This window comes from Protobothrops mucrosquamatus, unplaced genomic scaffold (assembly GCF_001527695.2).
Source record: "Protobothrops mucrosquamatus isolate PMUCROS unplaced genomic scaffold, P.Mucros_1.0 scaffold119, whole genome shotgun sequence".
In the NCBI taxonomy this organism is placed as follows: Eukaryota; Metazoa; Chordata; class Lepidosauria; order Squamata; family Viperidae; genus Protobothrops; species Protobothrops mucrosquamatus.
The window spans coordinates 847,851-871,521 of record NW_015386490.1 but is presented as its reverse complement, the minus strand read 5'-3'; the positions used below and the strand labels follow the sequence as shown (position 1 = coordinate 871,521).

Genomic DNA, 23,671 nt, shown 5'->3' with positions numbered 1-23,671 from the left:
AGACATGGCTCTTCCAACAAGCGGGATTGGCCTAGGGGAATTTTTAGTGGGGTTTTAAGAGTAATTTTAATTGACATAGGCCACAGTAAATATTTCTTTTTAATTAGGTTTTAAACTGGGTATTTTATTGTTGTATCTGTTTTATAAGGCTGTCAGCCGCCCTGAGTCCGTAAGGAGAAGGGCGGGATAAAAATTAAATAAATAAATAAATAAATAATAAATAAAATAGTTGATGACTGATTTGTCTGATTTCCAGGAAATCTGAGCATTTTTGGATTTAGCCTGGTCTAGGACACTCAGTTTCCCAGTAGAAACTATCCATGTGTTGTAAGATTTTTTTATCGTTTCTTTTGGCTGCTAGTTGGTGTTTATGGATGTATTCAACTAGTCTCCTGCCTGTCTGTCCTACATTGTGGCTGTTACAGTCCTTACACAGTATGGTGTAGATTACTTTTTTTCCCTTTGGACTACTGGGTCTTTTGGTTTACTTAAGATATTTTGGAGGGCTTTGGCTTGTGTACTATGGTGATGCCGTTTGGTTGAAATATTTTGTTGGTTGTTTCTGGGATGTTTTTGATGCATAGCAGTGATATTCTTTTGATAGCTTGTATTTGTTGTATTATTGTGGGTTGAATGGTCAGGCACTTTTTGATAAAGTTGCTTAACTATCAATTTTGTTGGCAGACGTTGCACAGGCACTGTTTCCTTTTTCTTGTGTCTGGGTTGCTGCGTTGTTCATACATGTCTGAATAATGTTCTTAAAAGAGCTGCTCTCGTGGGAAGTTGGGTTGTTACTTTGGTACTGCAGCATTTGCTTGCTATGCATTGTTTTTCAATAATCTTCTGTTTCTAATTTTTCCTTCAAGAATTTTATTCATTTGAAGATGTCATTTCATGTGTTTTCTCTAGTTGCCACATTTATTTATGTATTACATTTATATGCTGCCCAACTCACTATCCAAAGGTGGATAAACATACTACGACAAAGGTGCCATCTACATAGTGCTCTATGCTTTTGGTTGTATGTATGGGAATTTTGTAGTTTCTAGATACTGCATTATAATCTCTGCTATGAATCTGAGACTGATGATCCCAGGGATGTTCCTCTGATTTGTAGGTATCTTTGTCTATCAAACTAAAAATAGGTAGTAAGGCAAAGGTTGATGAGTTGATGAGTCCATTCTGGGCATTTCAGTCTTAGTGTACTTGGTTAAGCCAAGTGTGTTGTGTAGTATTGCTGCTATGGATTCTTTCACTAATTCTGCTGCTGAAAATAAGGTTCATTTCCATAAGTTGCATGGAGAAAAGATAAATCCCAAATCCTTATAACTTATAACTGAGTTCATACATACTAACGTAGAGTTTATCCATAATTGGATAGACTACAATTGATTGTGCTTACATGATACATGTACTCATAAACCATAGTTTGTAAACCACAACAGTTCATTCTATACAGTAAGCCAAAATTATGCCTATTTGGTTTATTTAACTACTGGAAAGAAATGATACACTGTTAAATAGAAGCAGTTGGTCAAAATATGAGTGTGCGTTTTGTTGTGATTCCCCTATCTAAGTTACATATGTCACTGAACATGATGTGGAATCATATCCAACAGATCTGTAAATCAGTCTGCCTTTTCTTTTTTGCTTCACGTTGCTATGGATCACATCCAGCCTATTTCTGGAAGCACCATGCTGGTATGCATACAACTCAGTGACTCAGATGCATAATTCTGCTTCTTTATATAATATTTTTAATGAACCTGATCATAGAAGTAATACATCTACAGTGGTATATGCACTCTTTTAAGGACAGTGGTTGGGTTGAGATTCAATCTGGGTGCTTCACTGCTTCACTGAAATCAAAAGTAAAATTAAAGAGAAGGTGTGTGTGTATGTGTAAATAAAAATTCCCTTCACACCCATTACCTCAATATCAGGTAAACTCTTCCAGAGGCAGGGCAATTTGGGGGTTCTACACAATATCTTAGCTGTACTCTTCTGTAGAGAGTTCCAATATTGTTCCTGGGATTTGTTGGAGCCACTCCCTCAAGTTAACAGCCATAGCCTCAAGTGCTCCTACCTCCACTGGGTATACTTTGGCTTTACTTTCCACTTAACCTCTAATTCTTCCTTCAGACCCTGGTACTTCTTCAGGTTCCCATACACCTGATGTTCCTGTCACTTGGCACAGCTACATCACTGCAGTCTTTTGATCCTTGTCTACTATCACAATGTCTGATTGGTTGCCTATCTGGTCTATCTAGATCTGGAAGTCACACAGATTGTAGTCATTGTTCTTCACTATCTTCTATAGAATCTCCTATCTGGACTTGGGATAATGTGGCACATATACTGTGATGTTCCTGTGCAAAATGCCAGCTACCTGGCTGCTCATCCCTGCATCTTATGCCCTATCACTATGATTTGGACTGCCTTTGAGACCTCTCTACAGAATTTGCACATTGGATCCTGTCTAGTATGGTAGACCCATGTTTCTATGGATTTGGTGCTTAGTGCTTGTTCTTATATTGCTATGATCAGTGCCTAAGTGCTGTCTTTTAGTTTAGTCCACCCTTTTCCAGACACTGGCTATCTGTTAATGGTATCTCTCATGCAGGATTTTGCCTTCCCATGTCTGCTGCTGCTTCAGGCATTCTCTCAGCAACTCATTTTTGAGTATCATCTTATTTATGTATTCTTGGATGCTCTGGGTTTCATTCAGGACAGTGGTTTTGACATTTACCAGACCCTACCCACCCCATTTCCAGCTGGTGTACTTTCTGGGTATTGGACCTGGGGTGAAGCCTCCGTACATTGTGATGAGTTTCCAGGCCTTTATATTAGCAACTTCCACATCCTTTTTTGGCTAGCTCACTATTCCAGCAGAGTATCTGATGACTGGCAGGACATACATGTTAATGGCATAGATCTTGTTCTTCTCATTGAGCTGGCTCTTCAGAACATATCTTATCTTTAGTTGGTACTTGAATGTTGCTATCTTATCTCCTCATTGTGGTTTCTATGTGTCTATAGGATACTAAGGTATTTAACTACTATCTGGCCATACTTCTCCAGTCCAAATGATATCCCAATGTCCTCAGTGTAAATCTGTGTCAAGTGGATCAGTGAGTAAATGTATTGTTCATTCTTAGCATACAGTCTTAACACTTTCCCCACAATAACAATCCTGTGAGGTGAGGTGAGCAGAGAGAGTGATTGACCCAAAGTCACTCAGCTCGCTTTCATGCCTAAGGCAGGACTAAAACTCAGAATGTCTTGGTTTCTAGGTCAGCACTTTAATTACTACACCAAAGTGGCTCTCAGTTTAATTCTTAATGCTTATTCTGCTCTGACTGAAATACTAAGAAGGAAGAGGAAGGAAGAGCTTAGAATGGAGGATCACAACTTTCTGAGCAGCTGCCCAACTGCCTTTTCCATAGGAATGAATGAGAAAGTTCTTTATGGAATGTTTTCCACCACAGTCCCCAGCCTGATCTGGCCAATTTTTAACCATATTTTTCTTTTGTCATCTTCTTTTACAAAATATCCTTACACTAGTTGATAGTTGAAAATAAAAAGCTGTGGTACTCCAATGTTCTTTCCAATTTCTTTTGGGGGTTTTGAGTCTAATACTGTTGGATTATAATGCTGCAGATCACGGTATCAAACTGCCAGGCTGCGGGCCAGTTGTATCATGAGGAGGCCGCGACCATCCCAGCTCTGGCAATGCGAAAAAAGTTACGATATGTCACGACAGGTGATGTGACACGGCGAGTTTGACACCCGTGCTGCAGATGGTGTACTACTTATTCTTCCTAGACCTACAGACATATATTTTGCTCTTTCTGAAGTCTCTCTAGCTGCCCATATTTTTAGAACTGCAATCTTTCATAACAAGGATTTTTTTAATATATCTTTATTTGAAAGTTGACGAATGAATGGAAAGCCAGGGAGGCTGCAAGGTAAGAAAAGATGATTATAGAATGAAAGGCATGATGGTCACATGCATCTCATAATTAGTACATGCAATTATATCTGACTCATAAGAATTTTAAGAAATACTTCATCAAATAAAGACATGTAATTTTTTGGGGGGGTATCACTAACTCAGATTAATATGGGAAAAAATGCAGAGTTCCTGCTCACACAGATGTGCCTGTGCAGATGTAAACAAGTATGCATAAATTACAAATACACACCCAAATGCATGTAGTATGAAGATAAAACCTGTGGCCTCCTAGCATATTTAATTATTCAGTACATCTGTTTATCCGATGTGCCCATTCATCTGAAAAGAGATAGTGAAAAATAATCTGATATATTTAGATTTGCTGCTGCAAGTAGGTGGCTGCCTTGAACTATATGTGGGTAACTAGATAAACTTAACATCTGGCTAAGTTATAAAAATGCAGATTAAAGTTGATTGAGCTGTGTCCTTTGGCACTCTGCCATCTGATTCAATTTAAAGAATAGAAAATATCTCTTTGCAATAACTAAGCTCAAGCTGATTTCTTGAGGGGAATTATTTTTCTTATGACATTTCCTACTTTAAACATATTTCACTTCAAGTTTTAATGGGAAGCAGTATACAAAAGTTTTTTGTCACTCAATAAAATAAAATATGTATGTGACAGATGAGGGTTGTATACAGCTTTAGACTCTAAGAGTATCCATGTTGCACCTCCTGGCAATTCCATACAGCAACCTTTTCCCCAGGATCGCACAGCTGCCTTGTACAGCTGCAGCAGGAACAAGGGAGATGTTCACTTTGAGAATTGCAGACTGGGATTGGAAACAATTCTCGAGACAATGTTACTTTTTAAAGTCAAACTTCATGGCTAGATAATAGGAACATATTTAAAAGCAACATACAATATATGGCTAAAGATGCTTGTTACAGAAAAAAAACTATTGCTAGCCTTAATGGGATGTTAAATACAGGAACCATAACTTGAGCACATCTGGCATTGATCTAGCCTTAATGAGATGTTAAATACAGGAACCATAACTTGAGCACATCTGGCATTGATCAATCCTTATTTTCTGTTCCAAGTTGCTCTTGAATAGATTTGCCTGTGTTACATGGTTCCCTACACAGCTAAGCATTCATGCACCTCTTTGCTTCTGACCCCTTCTCTAGCAATGGTGGTCTTCCCTTGGGATAGGTAAAGGAGCCTCCAGTTCAAGGCCTAAATGCTAAAGGTTAGGAGCCGTGAATCCTGATGCCATCTCACTACTTTTACTAGGGCTGGTTTTCCTTAGATCTCACTCCTTGATTGTCTCAAGTTGTTTTCCTCATCTCACATCACCATAGGCTGTATCCTCCAATTCATTAAATTGACTCTGGTAGATTCAGAATGATTTTCACTACAAAGTTACCTATTTATGACAGAAAATGTAAGCACTCCAAACTACTATATATTTGAACTCAATTCCTAGTACACAGTTCAAAGATTCAGTGGCAATAAACCCTAACTCTAGCTGAAAAGTAAAGAAACCTTATAGAAGATTCCTTTGAAAAAAATGAAGAGAAAAATATTTAGGGGTTGTTGTAGTATAAACATAATCCTAAATATAAATTAAAAATGTATTTAAATTCTCATAGATGTTTTCAAAAAACCATATTTCTCATTGATTGACTTATAAATATTTGACTTTCAACTCTCACAATTCGTGAAAGCATGGCAAATACTATAATACACTGTTTTGATTATTAAGAGTTGGAGGGGTGATATAGCAATTAAGCAGATATATAACCTTCTCAAAGAATCAAAGTACTTATCAATGGTTCCACATCAAGAGTGAGGTAATTGTGATGTACTGAGCAAGGTACCACAAAATTCTTGCCCTTGTACTCTTCACTGCTTGTATTACTTATGTTAATTGAATGAATAATTGGAGGGAATGATTACCAAAATTAAAAAGACAAAAATGTGAAGGATAGCTAATTCCTTAGAAGACTGAAATAAAATTCAAAATCATCTTGATAGCTTGGAGAAAATAATGGAATGAAATTTAAGCAAGCCAAGTATAAAATTACTTAAGAAACAAACACGAAACATACAGATATAGATTGAGATGTAGCTAGCTTGGCAATGAGGCTTATGAAAAAGATCATACAATAGTAGATGATATAAACTGAATGTGGCTCAACAGTGTGATGAGAGTGTAAAAAAAGCAAATGCAATTTTGGAATTGCATGTTGTAAATCAGTGGAAGAAGTAATTCCACTTTATTCTTCATTAGTGAGATTTTACCTTGAGTTTGTTTCAGTTCTGGGTACCATGCTATTTAGAAAAACTGGAACAGGTTCAGAGAAAAGCAACGAAGAGATTGAGGATCTAGAAGATAATCACTAGGAAGAATAAAGGAACTCAGCATGTTCAGGCTTGAGACCTAAATACTGAGTGGAATATGATAACACTTCAAACTGAAATATTATCGCACAACACTCATTAAATGGTAGAATAAACTAAGGAAGAGTTTGGCAATGGAACCAATTATTAAGACAGGCAGTATGTTTCCTTTTGCAGGTATGTTCAAGCAGAGGCTTGACAGCCACAGATGTTTCAAACTAAATTCCTAAACTGAGCAGTGTGTTGCATTTGCTGGCTACAGAATTCTGGGAGTTAAAGTCCAGACGTGTTAAAGTTGCTCAGGTTGAGAAACACTGGTCTAAATGTTGCTTTCCAACTCTTACGCTTTTGTGAAAGAGAACTATTCAAATTCCATGTGAAGAGCCTGTTAGAACAAGGATTATCTACTGAAGCACTGTGTGTCACAATCTCTGGACTAGAGGGAGATTGTCCCCTTTTACTATTACTTCCCACCAACTCATTTTAAGCCGCTTAGGAGATAATAAACAATTTCTAAAGTAAAGAGACTGTAAATTTTTATAGTTGATCCTCTAGGCAATTATTTGGTCTCCTTTTAGAATCATCCAAATTAGCTACAATAGCCACAACTCCTGACAGCAAATTCCACAATTTAGGGGGGGAAATGAATATCCCTTAATAACCTCTATCATTTCATCCTTTACCCTCAATTCCAAGCTAAAAAGCTCCTGTTACTGTATGGGAGTTGCTCTTCTACAGTGATAATTTTGACTGCCTTTTTGCACATTTTCAAGCTTTATAATATTTTCTTAAGGTGTGGTGCACTCTGATATTTTCATAGAACTATGTATTTCATTTCTGATCCACTCTTGCTACCAAATCAGATGTTTAATACTTATATGCATCACTATACTTGTTTATAATTAATTTCATTTGCCATTTTGAAATACATTCACCTACTTTCAAACATTCCCCAATCTTTTTTTGAGTTTACTGTTCCGACCAGTTTGGTGTCATCCACAAACATGACTACCCCTCTTTTCAGCCCTCATTCCAGATCATTTTCAATGAATAAAATTTTAAATAAATTTTAAAGAAAATTTAAAATTTAAGCACTAGTAATCCTTGGGTGGGGTACTTTCACACAGTCCATTTATTGCCCTTTCCTGGTTTTCAATTATTTCCAATGAGTTAGGTCTGGTACCTTTGGTTTTCTTGAAGTCTAAGTAAACTTAGTGGTTTACTAATGTGCTTGTTGCACAAACCTCTGTAGGAAGCTGTGATGAATGGAATTCACTAGTTTTTCCAATCATTTCCTCAAAATAAATGTTCAGCTGCTCTATGATTTCCTTTACTGCCCCTCAATCCCCCCCTTTTTTTACAAAAAACAACAACCCTGGGCTAAATTCCAGTTCTTAGTATGGATGCTGATAATAAAAACAATTTAACATTTTTATGAAAAGAACAGCCATTTTGTTCTGCGGGCGGAGATTTCGGGACCCCCGAGGATACTTTCATTTTTATTTTATGCCTTTGGCATTTATTCCGTGAAAGTCGATCAGTGCAGGACCGATCTAGAAATCTGCAGGCGATTTGATCTGCTCTGATTTGATTCTGGAGATCCAAAGGAGACAAGGCGTTCAACAACAACTTTGACACCACCCTGAGCCACCGGCTTATTTGACAAGCTACAGTTCAGGCGGCTTGCAGCTTGTTTCATTACCTACCTGATCGAAGAGCACAGCAATCGCCCCACCGCGCCCAAGCCCCGGGCCTGAGCGATCGGTATCTGCTGAAGGCCAAGAACTTTGGAAGGCTGGTTGTTTTTTAAATCTCCAAGATACTCCTTTCATTCTCTCGGGATTGGAACAGCCGCTCAGCCAATCAGCGAGTCTTTCTGCCCATTGAGAGGCGAGGCGCGAGCCATTCCAGCCTATAACGGAAGCGCGGACGCCAGTTTAGATTCAAATTGTCTATAAAGTGCCAACTCCTCCCACGCGCCCAAGTATTCCCCGAGGTTTGCGTCTGCTGGAGGGCGAGGCTAGGCCGATGGCGAACCAGTCCCAGTGCCTGGACGATGCCCCTTTTAGGGGTTTACGCGGTTGGGAGCTCAGTCCCTCTCCGGCCTATAACGAGGCGCAGCGCCTGGCGCTGGAGGAGCTCATCGCCAAAGGCCGGCCGGCTTTCCAGGCTTTCTTGCGCCGGGAAAAAATGCGCTCTTTCCTTTCCGATCCCGAGATCGAGGCTATTTTGCGCGCCGCCGTGCAGCCACTCGGGACCAACGAAAGTGTCTCCTCTACAGACCAAGTCCTGAACACCTCACTGGATTGCTCCTCGCTCACGTACTTCCCGGTGCAGTCCGACGTAGAACCGCCTGTCCTAGAGCTGGGTTGGCCGGCCTTTATCACCGGCTCTTTCCGAGGACTGACCCGCGTGGAGACTTATTTCCAGCCCAGTTTTGGAGGGGTTATCTATGCTTGCAAAGAGGCGGTGCTCAAGCAGATCCGGTCAGCCAGAGAAGTGAGTGAGGGTCAGGTGTTCGTTAGTTTGGCAGGAGTGGCGCTTGGTGGTGGGCACGATTCAGCCTGGGTGGAACAGCCGTGGTAAAGTACGGCAACGTTGCAACCAGATCAGGCTCAACTCTCGTTTTTAAGAGTCCGTTCCCGCAGCCGCCATCAAGAGTCCTCGCAACCTTCTTTACTATTCTATAACTACCCGCAAATTACTACTCTTAGGAGACGTATATCTCCTAGGAGTCATATCTCCTAGGAGTCGCCTTAATGTGTGGCCAGAAGTTCGGTGTGTGTGGTGATTGTAATAAACAATTTACCTTTTGTCTTATTAGTCGATAATTTGTGGTTATCAAAAAAGCCTCAAAGTTTGGAAGTCGGATGTGGGGAAAAAAGAACTACAGCATTACTTCCATTACGAGGCACTAATTTGTTGTGTTACATTGTAATGGTTTTTCAAGAAAGTATGTGCGGGGGTGGTGGTGGACTCTACCTTTACAGAAGCAGTACAGAATTACTGTGGTTCTGTATGAAAGGCGAAACCCAAATGCCATAATAAAAGATCAGTGTAATGCAGTGAAGGACAGCTGCTGGACTTCTAGCTCAGTGGTGTACACTTTCTTGATCTTGCAGTCCCTATGTATGTTTATAAGTTATATACATGCATTAATATGTAGATAATCAACATTCCATTTTTTTTTAAAAAAATGATGTAATAAATGGCAATGTTCTAATTTTTTTCTTCCTCCACCCCAATAAATTGTCTTACTCAGTTGGAGACCAGTGCTCTGGATTGTTGCTAAGCTTTGATTCCCAGCAGCCTCATCTGGTTTCAATGTACAGGGAGTTGTGTTCAGTAGCAGCCAGAAGCTCACAGATTTTTTATCTCTTAAAGAGAAATCCATTATCCCTGTGATTCCCCAATGTAACTGGGACTTGTTTGACTTATTTTGGGAATAGGAGGTGGGTATCATGTTGGCTGTCAAATATGGTGGTTGTGCTTTCATTTATTCTTTGTATTACAATTGCTGTCAATGTAAACAAGGAAGGAATACCAGCCCAATTTGAATTGAGCAGAAATCTTCAGCTGGTATATGGACTGGAAGCAAAGGCAATTCTTAAGGAATGGAAATAAGCTGTTAACCAGCCAGAGTCAATTGAAGTTGGCCTTTTGTCTAAAATAAATTCATTGTGTTATTTTCATTCTGCTTTTCATGGTAGATTCCTATCTCTTTTGAAAATTAATTGAAAGTATTGTGTAATTGTTGCAGAAACATTAGTTGAAGATCTCTCTTATTTAGTGAACTTTTGTAATTTTAGCAAGGACCATTAAAAAAAAATTACATGGCTCCTCCAATCCTAACAATGCAACTCTGGGTGACTTGCAACAGTAAACAAGCCAAGATAAAAACAATGGTCAGTAGTAATAACAGGAAAGTTGGCTCCGATTCATATCTTCTGATGGGAATTTTAGATAAAACAACGATAAACTCAAAATTCAAGATTGAAGAAGTGATGGTGTAATGAATTTGATATTGTATACAAGCTAATATAATAGTATACAGTATAAATGCTTGTTATGCTTCATCTGTTTAAGTTTGGCTATTAAGATCAACATTTAGTTAGAAATATAATTGAAAGAATTGAAAAATAACTAGTTTTGCAAATAATCAGTACAAGCTCTTTGAAATTTTGTGCCAGTTCTTTAGACTGAAATGACATTATTTAAATAATTATAGAAAAAAATCAACGTTAAATTGGCATTGTCAAAGATCAAGACTTACAGTACTTATTTTTAATCAAGTTTTATTATAGGACTAGTCTTCAAAACACTTTATATACAATAATTTTCTATAGCCCTATAAGGTTAGTATTTTACCCTAATATAGACAATATTACTTGTCTAAGACTAGTGAGTTCCAGCCTGAATGGAGCTTACAATTTAGGAGCTGGAAAGGTCTGATTTGTTACTGCACCAAATGATGCATTCATTACACCCTCTGTGGATTTTCTGTATCCTTCATCTGATTTCTGTTGGCAGCTAAAGCTCTTAGTTAACCTGCTTCCAAAATCCTTCAGCTTAATTATCTGTTTCATGCATTCCTTACTTCTGGCAACCTGGTACCCTTCAACTTACCTTAGTCACAGTCGGCATGGCCAAAGGCAGGAACTAGAAAGATTATACAGTTAGTCCTCGACTTATTACCATAATTGACCCCAAAATTTCTGTTGCTAAGCCAGAGTTAAACGAGTTTTGTCTCATTTTATGACCTTTCGTGCCACAGTTGTTAAGTGAATCTGCCTTCCCCATTGACTTTGCTTGTCAGAAGGTTGCAAAAGGTGATCACATGACCCCAGGACATTGCAACTATCATAAATATGAGTCAGTTGCCAAGTGTCTGAATTTAATCACATGACCATGAAGATGCTGCAACGGTTGTAAGTATGAAAAACTCATAAGACACTTTTTTCAATGCTGGTATAACTTCACTAGTTACTAGTTAGTGTTGTTGTCACTAATCAAACTGTTGTAAGTAGAGAACTACCTATAATTGAAATTATTAGTTGGTCATCAAATTATCGATTCCTACTTTGTATCTGTCATGGATAATTATCTCAGTATAAATAAAGCCTACACTTAAGAATTCTATAACTGATCATCTGTACTAATAAGTAACTGAAAAATCACAGCCGTTGAGAAGTGTCTCTTGCAAAGAAGGCCAAAATTATTGTTTGCTCATATTGGAGTACATGATTCTGGTTGAGGCTTCTAAAATAAGAAGCAGGATGGTCTCCATCATATCATAATGCTATATTTGGCATGGGAGGTGTCTAGTGAGTTAATTCTAAAATATTGGGTGGTAATCCTAGCTAAAAATATTGAAGCAGGGGTGCCTAAGGACTTTGGAACCAATAATAAACAATGCTGTTCTTGTGATGGGTATATTTTCATGACTAATGGCACTGTAAACATGTGAAGCCATTACTTGGTGGAATGTTTTGTTTCCTGACCTACATGCCTATTGTGTTGCGAACCATAGTGTTATAATCAGTAGGAAGAAGGAAATTCACATTACACAGACTCTGTGACACAGAAGTAGGAAAGGCAAATTGATTAAATGAGTACCTATATTCTTTCTTGGCTCTGATGTAAGCAAGGTTGATAACCAAAGGTAAAGATGGCAGATGACAAATGTGTGTTTATTCAAAAGCCATTTATTTAATGAAATATACATTTGACAGTGACAATATTAATAACATCTTGCTTTGGATTTTATTTCTCAATGTCTTTCCATCAGTTATTTCATCTAGCACCATTTGCCTACTGTCATATAATCTAGTTTATATCTCTCTAGGAATACGGAAAGTTGATTTGTACCATGCCAGATTATTTACCTTGTCTTCTTGACTGATGACTGGATAATTGTGTGAAGTTTCGATGGAACCCTCTCCCCCGAAAGTTTGTTTCAAAGTTCTGATGTTGCTCCTCCCTGCCCCCCTCCAGTGGTCATGTAACTGCATTTTGGGCACTCAGCAACCAGCTTTCATTTACAGCTTTTTGTGGTGCTACACAGTCATGATAGCAATTTACAATGGTTTTGCCTGAAACTGACATCTGTTTCCAGCAAAAACAGGCCCATAGTGAACAATGGTTTGCTAATTGACCACTACGTTCACTTAATGATCACCACAAAAAGGACTATAATATCAGGTCAGTCGTGTGATGACCTGTTTTACAACCATCACAACTTATGATTATGCCAGATTCAATTATGGTTGTAAGTCAAGGACTACCTGTAGTTTGAGTTGACATTGTGCTAAGTCACAATGTGTTTTGGGGTGATATAATGCAGGGCTTTTCAACCTTTTCACCATTTGTACCACTTTTAGGATATGGCAATATCCGAGTACCACCAGTTGCCTAGCAAGGTGTCAAAAACTTGATGACAAAAAGAAAAAAGAAAAAAAGTAATTAAGTACAGGTAATCCTCGACTTACAACAGTTTGCTTAGTGACTGTTCGAAGTTACAATGGCACTGAAAAAAGTGGCCCCCCAAGGCACAGCCGAGCAAGACACCTGCCTGCCTGCCCCGCGGTGCTCTCATTCCCCTCCCCCGCTACCACTTTTCTAGGATGGTCGCGTACCACCTGCCACATGCCAATGTACCACAGGTGGTACCTGTACCACTGGTTGAAAAGCCCTGATATAATGCATTGTTTTGTGAACTACAATGATTAGGTTCATAGAACACAGAAAGCCAAAATTAGTTAATTTAGTAAACCATGACATCTAAATGTATTTATTCTCACAATGAATGTATGCAAAATATAGATGCATATATAGCATCTTTTCTATTAAAACATGAGCACAGCCTTGAAATATTTTGTAATTTTAACCTTTGCTTCAAATTAACTAGGATGCTTTAATGCAGGGCTTTTGAACCTTTTCACCCATTGTACCACTTTTAGGATATGGCAATATCCGAGGACCACCAGTCGCCTAGCAAGGTGTCAAAAACCTGATGACCCCCCCCAAAGGAAAAAAATGATAAAGTACAGGTAGTCCTCGACTTACAACAGTTTGCATAGTGACTGTTCGAAGTTACAATGGCACTGAAAAAAGTGCCCCCCAAAGCATAGCCGAGCAAGACACCTGCCTGCCCACCCGGTGGCGCTCTTCCTCCTGCCCGAGGTTTTCATTGTTGTGACTGTCATAAATATGAATCAGTTGCCAAGCATCTGAATGTAAATCACAAGACCCCGGAGATGCTGCAACGTTCCAGCTGATCGGTGCTTCTTCTGGGCTCAAACAGAAGCACCAGGATTAGTGCTGCTTTCCAGCTGATTGGTGCTTCTTCAGGGCTCAGCAGAAGCACCAGGATCAGCGCTGAGCTTCAGCTGGAGCCTGGCGCTGATCCTGGCGCTTCCACTGAGCCCTGACAGTCCAGAAGAAGCGCTGATCCTGGCGCTTCCGTTGAGCCCTGACAGCCCTGCAGCTCCAGCCATCTCTCGCTCAGGCTTGTGCGGTGCTGCCACCGGTTCAGCTCATTCCCCTCCCCCGCTACCATTTTTCTAGGATGGTCGCGTACCACCTGCCAGGTGCCAATGTACCACAGGTGGTACCTGTACCACTGGTTGAAAAGCCCTGCTTTAATGTATCCATTATCCTATGTTTTTGGGCATAGGTTTTTGCATTATCTTTATTGATGATATGATTACCAAACTACATGGGCCATCACTGACATAAGAGAAAAGCTGTTGGGTTCAAGGTAGGAAGAGGAAATAAAAACTTTATTTTTTTTAAATTTGTACATCAGCTGATTCTCAGTGACTTGGCAGCATATGATAGCAAGAATAAGGAATTGCACAAATCCGTAAGCATGCTTTGATAAAAGCAAACAACCCCCTCCCCAATATTTATTAAAGAATTAGCAGAAAACTTGTTTTCTGGATTTATAGTACAAATTATCACAAGTTCATTTGTTGTGTTTGATTTCTTGTCTTTCCACTTCACATAGCAGCTGTAATTTCTGCTATGCTTACTAATGGGTGGAGATACCAGGATGTGAATATTTAACTCAGCTGTTTTCTAGTATTTCTGGCTGTTGATAGTATGGCACCATGTAAGGCTGATCACCTACATTTCGTGATACTAATACAGCTACAGATTTTGAGATTAGAAAATCTCAAATCTATTTAGAAAAATGCATTGTTTACAAATTCATGTGAGTATTCTCTATATGGTGAGATGATGCTAGTTCTTTCAAATGTGATATAGCCTGTAATTAAAGTTCTAAATGAAAATTCTCATCATTTCTAAACAAGTAATTATGCTAAACAGAAAATATGCAACTGCAGTCCAATATGTTTTGTTCAGAAGGTACAATTTAATTGACATTGTAAGAGGAGATACTGGTGTAAGTGAGACATCATGAAATAATCTAGGCTTCATCTGAAAATATCTTGACTAATTTGATTAATTATTCTATCAAAACATAGCACTGATGATAATTTGATTCTACAGTTTCCAACTTGATACACTCTTGTTTGTGTACTCTAGCTCAGGGCTTTTCAACCAGTGATACGGGTACCACCTGTGGTACATTGGCACGTGGCAGGTGGTACGCGACCATCCTAGAAAAGTGGTAGCGGGGGAGGGGAATGAGAGCACCACCGGGCGGGCAGGCAGGTGTCTTGCTCGGCTGTGCCTTGGGGGGCCACTTTTTTCAGTGCCATTGTAACTTCGAACAGTCACTAAGAAAACTGTTGTAAGTCGAGGATTACCTGTACTTTATCACTTCTTTTCTTCTTTTTTGCCATCAAGTTTTTGACACCTTGCTAGGCAACTGGTGGTACTCGGATATTGCCATATCCTAAAAGTGGTACAAATGGTGAAAAGGTTGAAAAGCCCTGCTCTAGCTCCTATAAGCCCCCATCCACAGTGTTTAAGATCATGGGATTGTATCCTGAAATATTGGGTGGATATTGGTTTGGAAAAGGCTGTATGTTGTTATACGTGCATCCATTGTAGAACAATTATTTTAATATAGCATCCAAACTTAATGAGGCTTGTTCTCTGGCTGCTATTTTTTTAGTATCTAGATTGGATAGAGACTAGACTCTAGAGCAGGGGTAGGCAACCTTGGCTCTTTTATGACTGGTGGACTTCAACTCCCAGAATTCCTGAGCCAGCCAAGCTGGCTCAGGAATTTTGGGAGTTGAAGTCCACGAGTAATAAAAGAGCCAAGGTTGCCTACCCCTGCTCTAGAGGAATAGAAAACCAGGGGCAGAGACTGGACTGCTGTATCCTGTGGACAGGGCCTGGTTGACTGGCTAGGGCTTGAAAAGTTACACTGTACTTTATGATACACAGTGAATTTGTGATCATCAAAAACTAAGAGTAAAAAAAGACCTGGAGGCATCTACAGCCAGCCTTGATAATGACAAAATATTGATTTTGATATCATAGTGCAAACTGTGCCCTTTCATATCAATATTGTGAATATTGCATACAACTTCTTCAGAGGTGAAGTTTTTTTGTGGTGCATTTTTTTTTACTGTCCCTTGTCTCTCTTAGATTTTTCTTTTTTCTTTTGGCTTGCTGTTGAATGATTCAACGTTCTTATAACTGCTATTCAGTGATTTCTGTAGAAATAATCCAAACCAAATTTCATCTCTTGAATCATCTTTGGGCATTATTTGTTGTGACAGTATGTACTAGAGATAAATCTTAAGTGCTGGAGAATACAACTTAGAGCAGGTGCTCTTTACTATTTATATTTTATTGAATTTGGATTCAAGATAAATACAGTAGTGTACAGCCATTTTGCATCAGATGCATATTGAAGTATCACAATTCAGTTCCAGAGCCCAGTTCTCTAAAACAAATTGCCTTACCTTCATCTACAAATAATTGATCTGGTTGAGTTCCAGATATCCAGAATCCTTAGCCTTCTATTTCAGCTGAGGGATGGAGATGGTAATATTCCATTTCAGTTGGGAATTTATTTCTTAAAAAAATAATCTAATTTAAAGCGATATACAATACTACAGCAGTATCTACATATTCAGGTCAAATAACTTCTATATAAATTGTCTTATGCACTCACTGTAATTGTAAACTGGATTGCTGTAATTACTTGGGGGATGTTAATTCTTTCAATATCCTTCCCTGACAGATTGAAATATATATACATACAGACAAATATTCAGTGGAATGCAGTTACTCATCTGCCTAACGGAATGTTGGAACGGTGCCTGCTGAAGGACAAGCTCCATTTACTGCAGGGCAAACGATTTTATAAACCAGATGTAGAATTCACTTTTCAAGTACAATTTGGAGTTTTTTTTCCAGAAAGCAGAAGCTGCATGGACAGGTTTACAAGAGAAGAATGTGGGAGTGAATTGGTACAATTAGGTGCTCTTGAAAAAAAAAAAAAGTATAGGGTAATGGTAGTTGTCCAGAACAACTTAATTATCAGTACTGGCTGTCTTTATTATAATCAAAAGAAATTTTAGATATTTTCAGGGAAAAGATGCTCATTGATCTTTCCATACAGAGATCTATAGTCATTGCTGTATTTATTTTCAAATATGTTGCTATTATATTGATATGCGTGATGGATTTTGGAGATTAATATGCAGAAATAACTATGTTCTGGATGTTTCAATAAATTTCAATCTATATCATGCAAGTTTGACATTTCCTTAAGATATCCCGCCCAACGGTTCGGGTGTGTACAGTGCAGTGTATATATTCATTTGGCTGACACAATACTAGACCAATGTACCTGTAATTCTTGTATAGCCACTTTATGATTGTATAGTATAGCTCATTTTCTTTCGGTCATCTTATTTAGCTTTCCTGATTCTGTAGTCCATAAGACTTGATGAAATCAAGAGTGTTAAATTGTTAACAAAACTGAGAACAGAGAGAAGTTTGTAATAGCACTGTTGAAACCACGAGTTCTCAGAAGTTAATGTGCAGTTGGGGGGGCGGATCAATGCTTTTCCTGTAAATGCAAGCAAGATCTTCAGTAAAAAGATATTTAGTAGCAGGATTGGGAATATTTAAATAGGTAGTATATAGACCAGTGTAAGTGTTTTTAAAGGAACTTCATATAAATATATATGTTAACATAATATTAGTGTTGTAAAAGTAGTTCATCAAGTGGACTGTAAGGCAAAATCAGGACTTGCATGTCTGGAATATATCAATTGTTCATCTAGGACAATTAGTGTGATCTAGAGGAAGTATTTGATTTACTCGATGTGATAGGCTAAAAAGTGGCTTTGGATATGTGTGGCTCAGTATGAGATATGAATAAAGTGTGGTTTAGAATGTTAGGCAAACAGGCAAATGGTTTAATTCAGTAAGCCTTGGCTTAGGTTATTTTGATTAACATATCTTGGAGTTTGGAGTTTCAAAGGCAATGGTCAAATATCAAACTGACACAAAGGTAATTCATTTAGATCAGTGGTTCTCAACCTTCCTAATGCCGCGACCCTTTAATACAGTTCCTCATGTTGTGGTGACCCCCAACCCCCCCATCCAGCTTGTCCCGGCGCCCGTCTGAGCCACCTGGGGGGCAGCAGGAGGAAGAAGGGGAGGAGGAAGAGGAGTGAAAAGAGATAGAGGAGCGGTGTCTCGGTTCCTAAGACCATCAGAAATATGTTTTCAGATGGTTTTAGGCGACCCCTGTGAAAGGGTCGTTCGACCCCCAAAGGGGTCCCGACCCACAGGTTGAGAACCACTGATTTAGATCATGCCAAGAAAAGGTGCATTTCACAAAAAGGAATGTGAAGGAAATTAAGTTGCTGTACAGGTAACACCAAGAAATAGCTACTAGATTACATGATGGGATGTTTAGATAAGTATCCTGGATTATATTATCATGTAGAAGATTACTTTTTAAATTTCTGTCTGCCAAACATCTGGTTAAAAAAAAATCCTGGGGATGCAAGACATAAAGTGCCAGAGCCAGATATTAGTTTTCTTGGAGAACATACACAATCTCTGCATGAGAATGAGAACTTTGTAAATAGCTTATTCTTCTACATCACTGATAGAAAGTCATAGTGATATCTTGATTTAGGACAGCCTCTATAAATGTGCCACAATTATTAATATACAGAAGATATTTGATAAACCCAGAGACTTGAAAAGTGTTGCTTTTTTGTTATTGTTCTCTTGATGACTCTCCCCCCTCTTTCTCCTGTAGGATTGTAAAAGTCTGAGGCAATTAGTGTTTCCTTCAAGCATCCAGGAATACATGACATTCCTATACAGAAGTAGTGCCAAGTTCTAATAATTTGTCATTCCTGTATGTATGTTTAGTGTTCCAAAAATGAGAAGTCACATATAGCTTGTAGATTTGTTTTTAACAATTTCAAATCCTAAATACAGCACTGACATTCCCAACAACACTTGCAGCAAGCTGGTACTTGGCTCAATTTCTGCCTTGAAGGAAGGGAGTGGAGAAAATGTTGAAAGATAGCCGACTTTGCTACAGTAGCTTCTAGTGGCCATGATGAAAGTAATTATACAAGCCCAACATATATGCTTAATTGCGGAAACGTGATATTTTCAACAGAAGTGAAAAAGAAAATCTATTACAATCATTGCATATTTTCTGGATTGGACTTCATTAACTGAGATTTTTATCCCAGAATTCAATTGTCAATATGGCCAATTGCTATACTACTTTATATACTTAACTATGCAGATTGGGGGAGGCTGCTCTAGATTGTAAGAATAAATTTTTATTGAAGATAAGAAATCAGTAGCTTCCCCACCCTCAATGTTATCCAGGTAGTTTCTTGATCAGCTAATTAGCAGGCTGTGTAGGATTAGCTATAATCAAAGAAAAATGAAAACTATTATTCCTCCCTACAAATAGGTTGCAAGTACAGATTTGCTGGTAGGAAAACATAGTGAGCTTTTCCCAGCTCCTCAATCTTGTAAAATAAGAATCAGTGAGGAAGAAAGTGAATCTCTATAGCTGTGGCATTTGAGATGGGCCTCTTGACACTGAGGCAAAAATCACTCTACATATTCCTCCATCATTTTTATTCAATAAAATGATATAATACAGGAGATGGGTATAATTTTAAAAATTGGATGGAATGAGAAATTATGTAAAGGCCTGATTTATCCACATATGAATTTCTTAAATGTCATCCTGGAAGAATAATTGCTTCACACGGAAAACATAAAGCATGCCTCGGTAAACTTAATATTTTTTTTAATTCATTAGCCCAGTAACATTAAGAAAACAGATGTTTCATTACACATTTCAGTTGGAAAGAAGAAGGGTTATAAAGGGAATGTTTAAATGTTTGAGCTATGAATATTCATACTAGCAAAAAAATATGGAAACGGCATCTAGAATATCTGCATGGTATAAGGAGAAAAGTTATGCTGCAGCATGGAAATATACTTCATTTTGTGCTAAAGCCTCTGATAAAATGTTTGTAATGTTGGAATCCATTTGATTTTTATCTTCAAGGTTATTGCTGTGGTTATGGACACCTTCACAGATATGGACATCTTCAGTGACCTTCAGGAAGCTTGTAAGAAGAGGCTGGTTCCTGTGTATATACTTCTGGATCAGAATTTTCTCTGCCATTTCTTAGAAATGTGCAAAAACTTGGAATTCTACCCTGAACAGGAAAATGTATGTTATGGGACATTTTTATTTTTACGGATACACACACAAGATCATAAATTATTTGAATACTGTTGAAAAAGAGGAGAAAGTAATAAACTAGCTTTAGTAATAATGTTAATAATTAAGTCATTTGATTTCATAAATGGTATTAACTTCAGGAAGAGGTAGTGAAGTGTCTGCCTTTCAAAATGACTTTAGAAGATAAAATTTCATCTATACTGATAAAATAGTTTTACAAGGTATCTTACAATCTCTACCACAGAGAGTGTCAATGATGCATCCACAGCTGTAGAAAATAAACAAGTACTTAGATTATCAATTAGAGCATATTCTATAATCTTCAGTGGTTTGCAGAATTAGTTTAGTATATATCCATCTGATAGCTTAAGGAGGATTAAGGTTCTCTATCTGCTATCTTTTTTGTCCATTTACATTTAATATATGTATTTTGCCCCATTTACCAGCCTAAATTCTTTCGGCTGGTAAATAAATAACTTCTGCTAGGCTTACTGCCCTGTACAGTTCTCTTGTATGGATACGATATAGCCATTTTATCTGTAACCTAAGTGGTCTTTCACAGTTGCTGAGTTAGTTTAGTTTCTTACTGGTTTAGGGAATACTTTGAGATCCATTACTAAAAAAATAAGGTTCTAGTTTTTCTGTTGCATGCACTTTAAACCCCCATTAAATGGAATATGAACAAAAGATCAACTGATTTTAAGACTTCAAGTACCTAGGCATCCACTTCTAACCCTTCAGTAACTTGAGTGGACTTTGTATTAGAGCTCAAAAAGTTTCCAACAGTCTTAAAGTATGCTAAGTCAATAATTATGCTCCTTCAGCAATGTTCTGCTTTATACTTTATTAATGCTCTATTATACTCTGCATAACCTTGTGTTTATAAAGATGCTCCAATTTTAGAAGCTACTAAGTCTGTTTCTGAATGCCATACTTTACCCTCTCTCAATATGAAATGCACTTTTTCATCTGGAGTTTGGCTACATTTCTTTTGGGGGCTGCCTGAGATATTGCCAACTCAAATTTTGGCTAAATCACTTTACCCTACTGGATAGGTTTTCTTCATCATTAAGGAGGCAAATAATTCTGAGCTGAGTGTCTCCAGTCAGCCTAGATAAAGCCTTAATCAAAACTAAAGGATTTGGGATTTAGATTTACAAAATCAAATCATCCATTCCTATGTTGGCACAATTGTAGACTCTCCATTGTCAGTTCCTGGCTGCTTCTGTAACATCCTGCATATTTCATATACAGGTAATCCTTGACTTATGATCTGTCACTAAGTGACTGTTAGAAGTTCTGACGGACCTTCTTAGGAGGTCCTTACGATGCAGATTTAAAGTTTGTCAACAGCTGGCCCTCTTGCAGTCATATGTCTGCACTTTGGGTAATCAGCAACCAGGCTGCATTTATAGCCATTTGCAGTGCCCCACAGTCATATCACCCTGTTTTATGACTGTTTTGCTAAAAACCAGCATTTACTTACAGTTTTTGGCAAAATTATGCTCCTTAGCATACCATTGGTTCACTTAACAACCACATCATTCATTAAACAAATGTGACAAATATAGTCTAAAATCAGGTTGTGGTGAGCAGGCACCATTTCGGTCATAACTCAAAGACTATCTGCAGTAATGTATGTGTGTTTTTTTAAATTTGATTTCAACTGGAGCACTTATTAAAACTATAGAAAAATATATTAGTCTCCCATACAGCAATTGTATGTGTGACTATTCAGATTCAGATGTTGAGTCAGTAATTCATGTATTGTTAACTTCTCATTTACCACTTATGGCATCTGGCATTAATAAACCTGGTTTTCAGAAAGTCTCTTTGATCAAAAAATTCTAGTCTTCTGGAAGACTTAACTTGGATTGCCATATTTTTAGGAATAGGAATAGGAATATGGATTGCAGAAGCTAGTTGATATCATCTTATCAACAAATATTTCAGGCTTATATTTTTCTTTTCCTGTATTCTTAATTTTGTATTTCTATTTTGTTGAGCTAGAACAATAAATAAAGGATTTGATTCGATTTCTGTCATTCTTATTTTTTTCCAGTAGTATCCCCCGCAGCAGATTTCTTGACATTTCTTAATGCTGTGGCTTCTGTGCCTATTACTAATAAGAATACTGATTTCCTGGTTTGATAGTGCACAGAAGCTCTAATGGAGAAATCTGCAGTTGAAGATAAGGATAGCATTGTGTTGTATAGTCATAAATCTTTGTTTCTGCACTGTCAAGTCCATTTTATCCCTTTGCCATATCAAAGGAATTGAATGGATGAGGCACAGTTCCATCCTTTTAACTGACAGCAGAAAGAAATGTTATAGCACGTAGAAGAAAAACAATAACTAAGATTAATTTTGGACAGATTTAATTTTGGAACAAAAAAATGCATGGAACTGATAAGCATTCAGTAGATAAACACGTTGCCCATATAATAATTCCTTGTTTTCATGGACGATGTGAAAGTTGACTTGACAGTGCCCCAAACATTTATATTTCACTGTATTATATTTCTGCATTGCCATAATAGCTCTTTTTGTATGTAGGTGGTTAAACACATTGCCTTGGTAATTTTGTCTAAAATTTGTGTCATTTTGAAAACAGTTAATGAGAGTCCGAACTATTATTGGAAACACATATTATGCAAGATCAGGAGCCAAGATAATCGGGAGTGTCCATGAGAAGTTCATGCTTATTGATGGTGTAAGAGTGACTACAGGCTCCTACAGGTAAAGTATCTGTTGTAAATTACGACAAAACTAGCTTGGTCTGTTGGAAATAGGCCATGGCTTCAATAGGTGGACAAGCTTTCTCCAGCTGAGTAACCCAGTTGGCTTGACATAATTTTCCATAATCCTCCAGTATTATTTAATGCTAATAATCTAGTAATGCAGAAGGGCATCCATGCAGGGAAAGCTAATCCTCTCTTAGTAGATCCAAGAATGGATGTATGTTAACGTTTGTGTATGGAATTTGGTGTGAAAAGCAAGGCTGTGTTCCTTTAAAACATTGTTTTATATACATTTTTATATTAGAATGGAAGGGTGGTTCCTTTTTGGGCTTTAGTTTTCATATTTAAAGTGGGTTGCCATCAAATTTCAGCAAGTTGTCTCTTCTGTTTACAAATCAAATGTAGTGGATTAATCTTTCTCTGTAAGACTGTTAATTAATTTTTCTCTCAGAATGCTTTCCCACTTTTAAAAATTATGGAGACCCCAAAAAGGCTTTTGTTTGAATGGGTTTTATTCATCAATATTTATTATATTAAAAATTAAAATTGATGCACTCGCTGTCATTTCTCATCACTGAAGGGACTTTAATATTGTATTTTTTTCAACAAAGGCCGAGAAATTTTGATTTTTGTGGACCCTTGAGAGGGTTTTGGAGAGCGCCCAGGAGTCTTAGGACCAGATTTTAAGGAACATTACTGTAAGATGATCCAACAAGCTTCAGCTTTTAAGGATCTAAGATTGCTTTTAAAATATGGAATATGGAGAAAATGGGGACAAGCATACATATATTTGGACTGGAATGCTTATTGCAAGAAATGATATTGAAAAAGAAAAATGCACTTTCATACAGGCTTTTCTCCTTTCCTTTATAAACTTTGTTATTGGAAGA

The 23,671-nt window shown here is 37.8% G+C and overlaps 1 protein-coding gene across 1 annotated transcript in view; it reads left to right on the top strand.

Annotated features, from left to right (window-relative positions):
• The first annotated feature begins 8,390 nt into the window (after positions 1–8,390).
• Positions 8,391–23,671, top strand: part of FAM83D (family with sequence similarity 83 member D) — an 18,233-nt gene continuing 2,952 nt past the window's right edge. The window contains exons 1-3 of the mRNA XM_015812958.1: positions 8,391–8,861; positions 19,861–20,028; positions 22,655–22,779. Of these exons, the coding sequence (XP_015668444.1) occupies positions 8,391–8,861; positions 19,861–20,028; positions 22,655–22,779 (764 nt within the window). The remainder of the gene's footprint in view (positions 8,862–19,860; positions 20,029–22,654; positions 22,780–23,671) is intronic.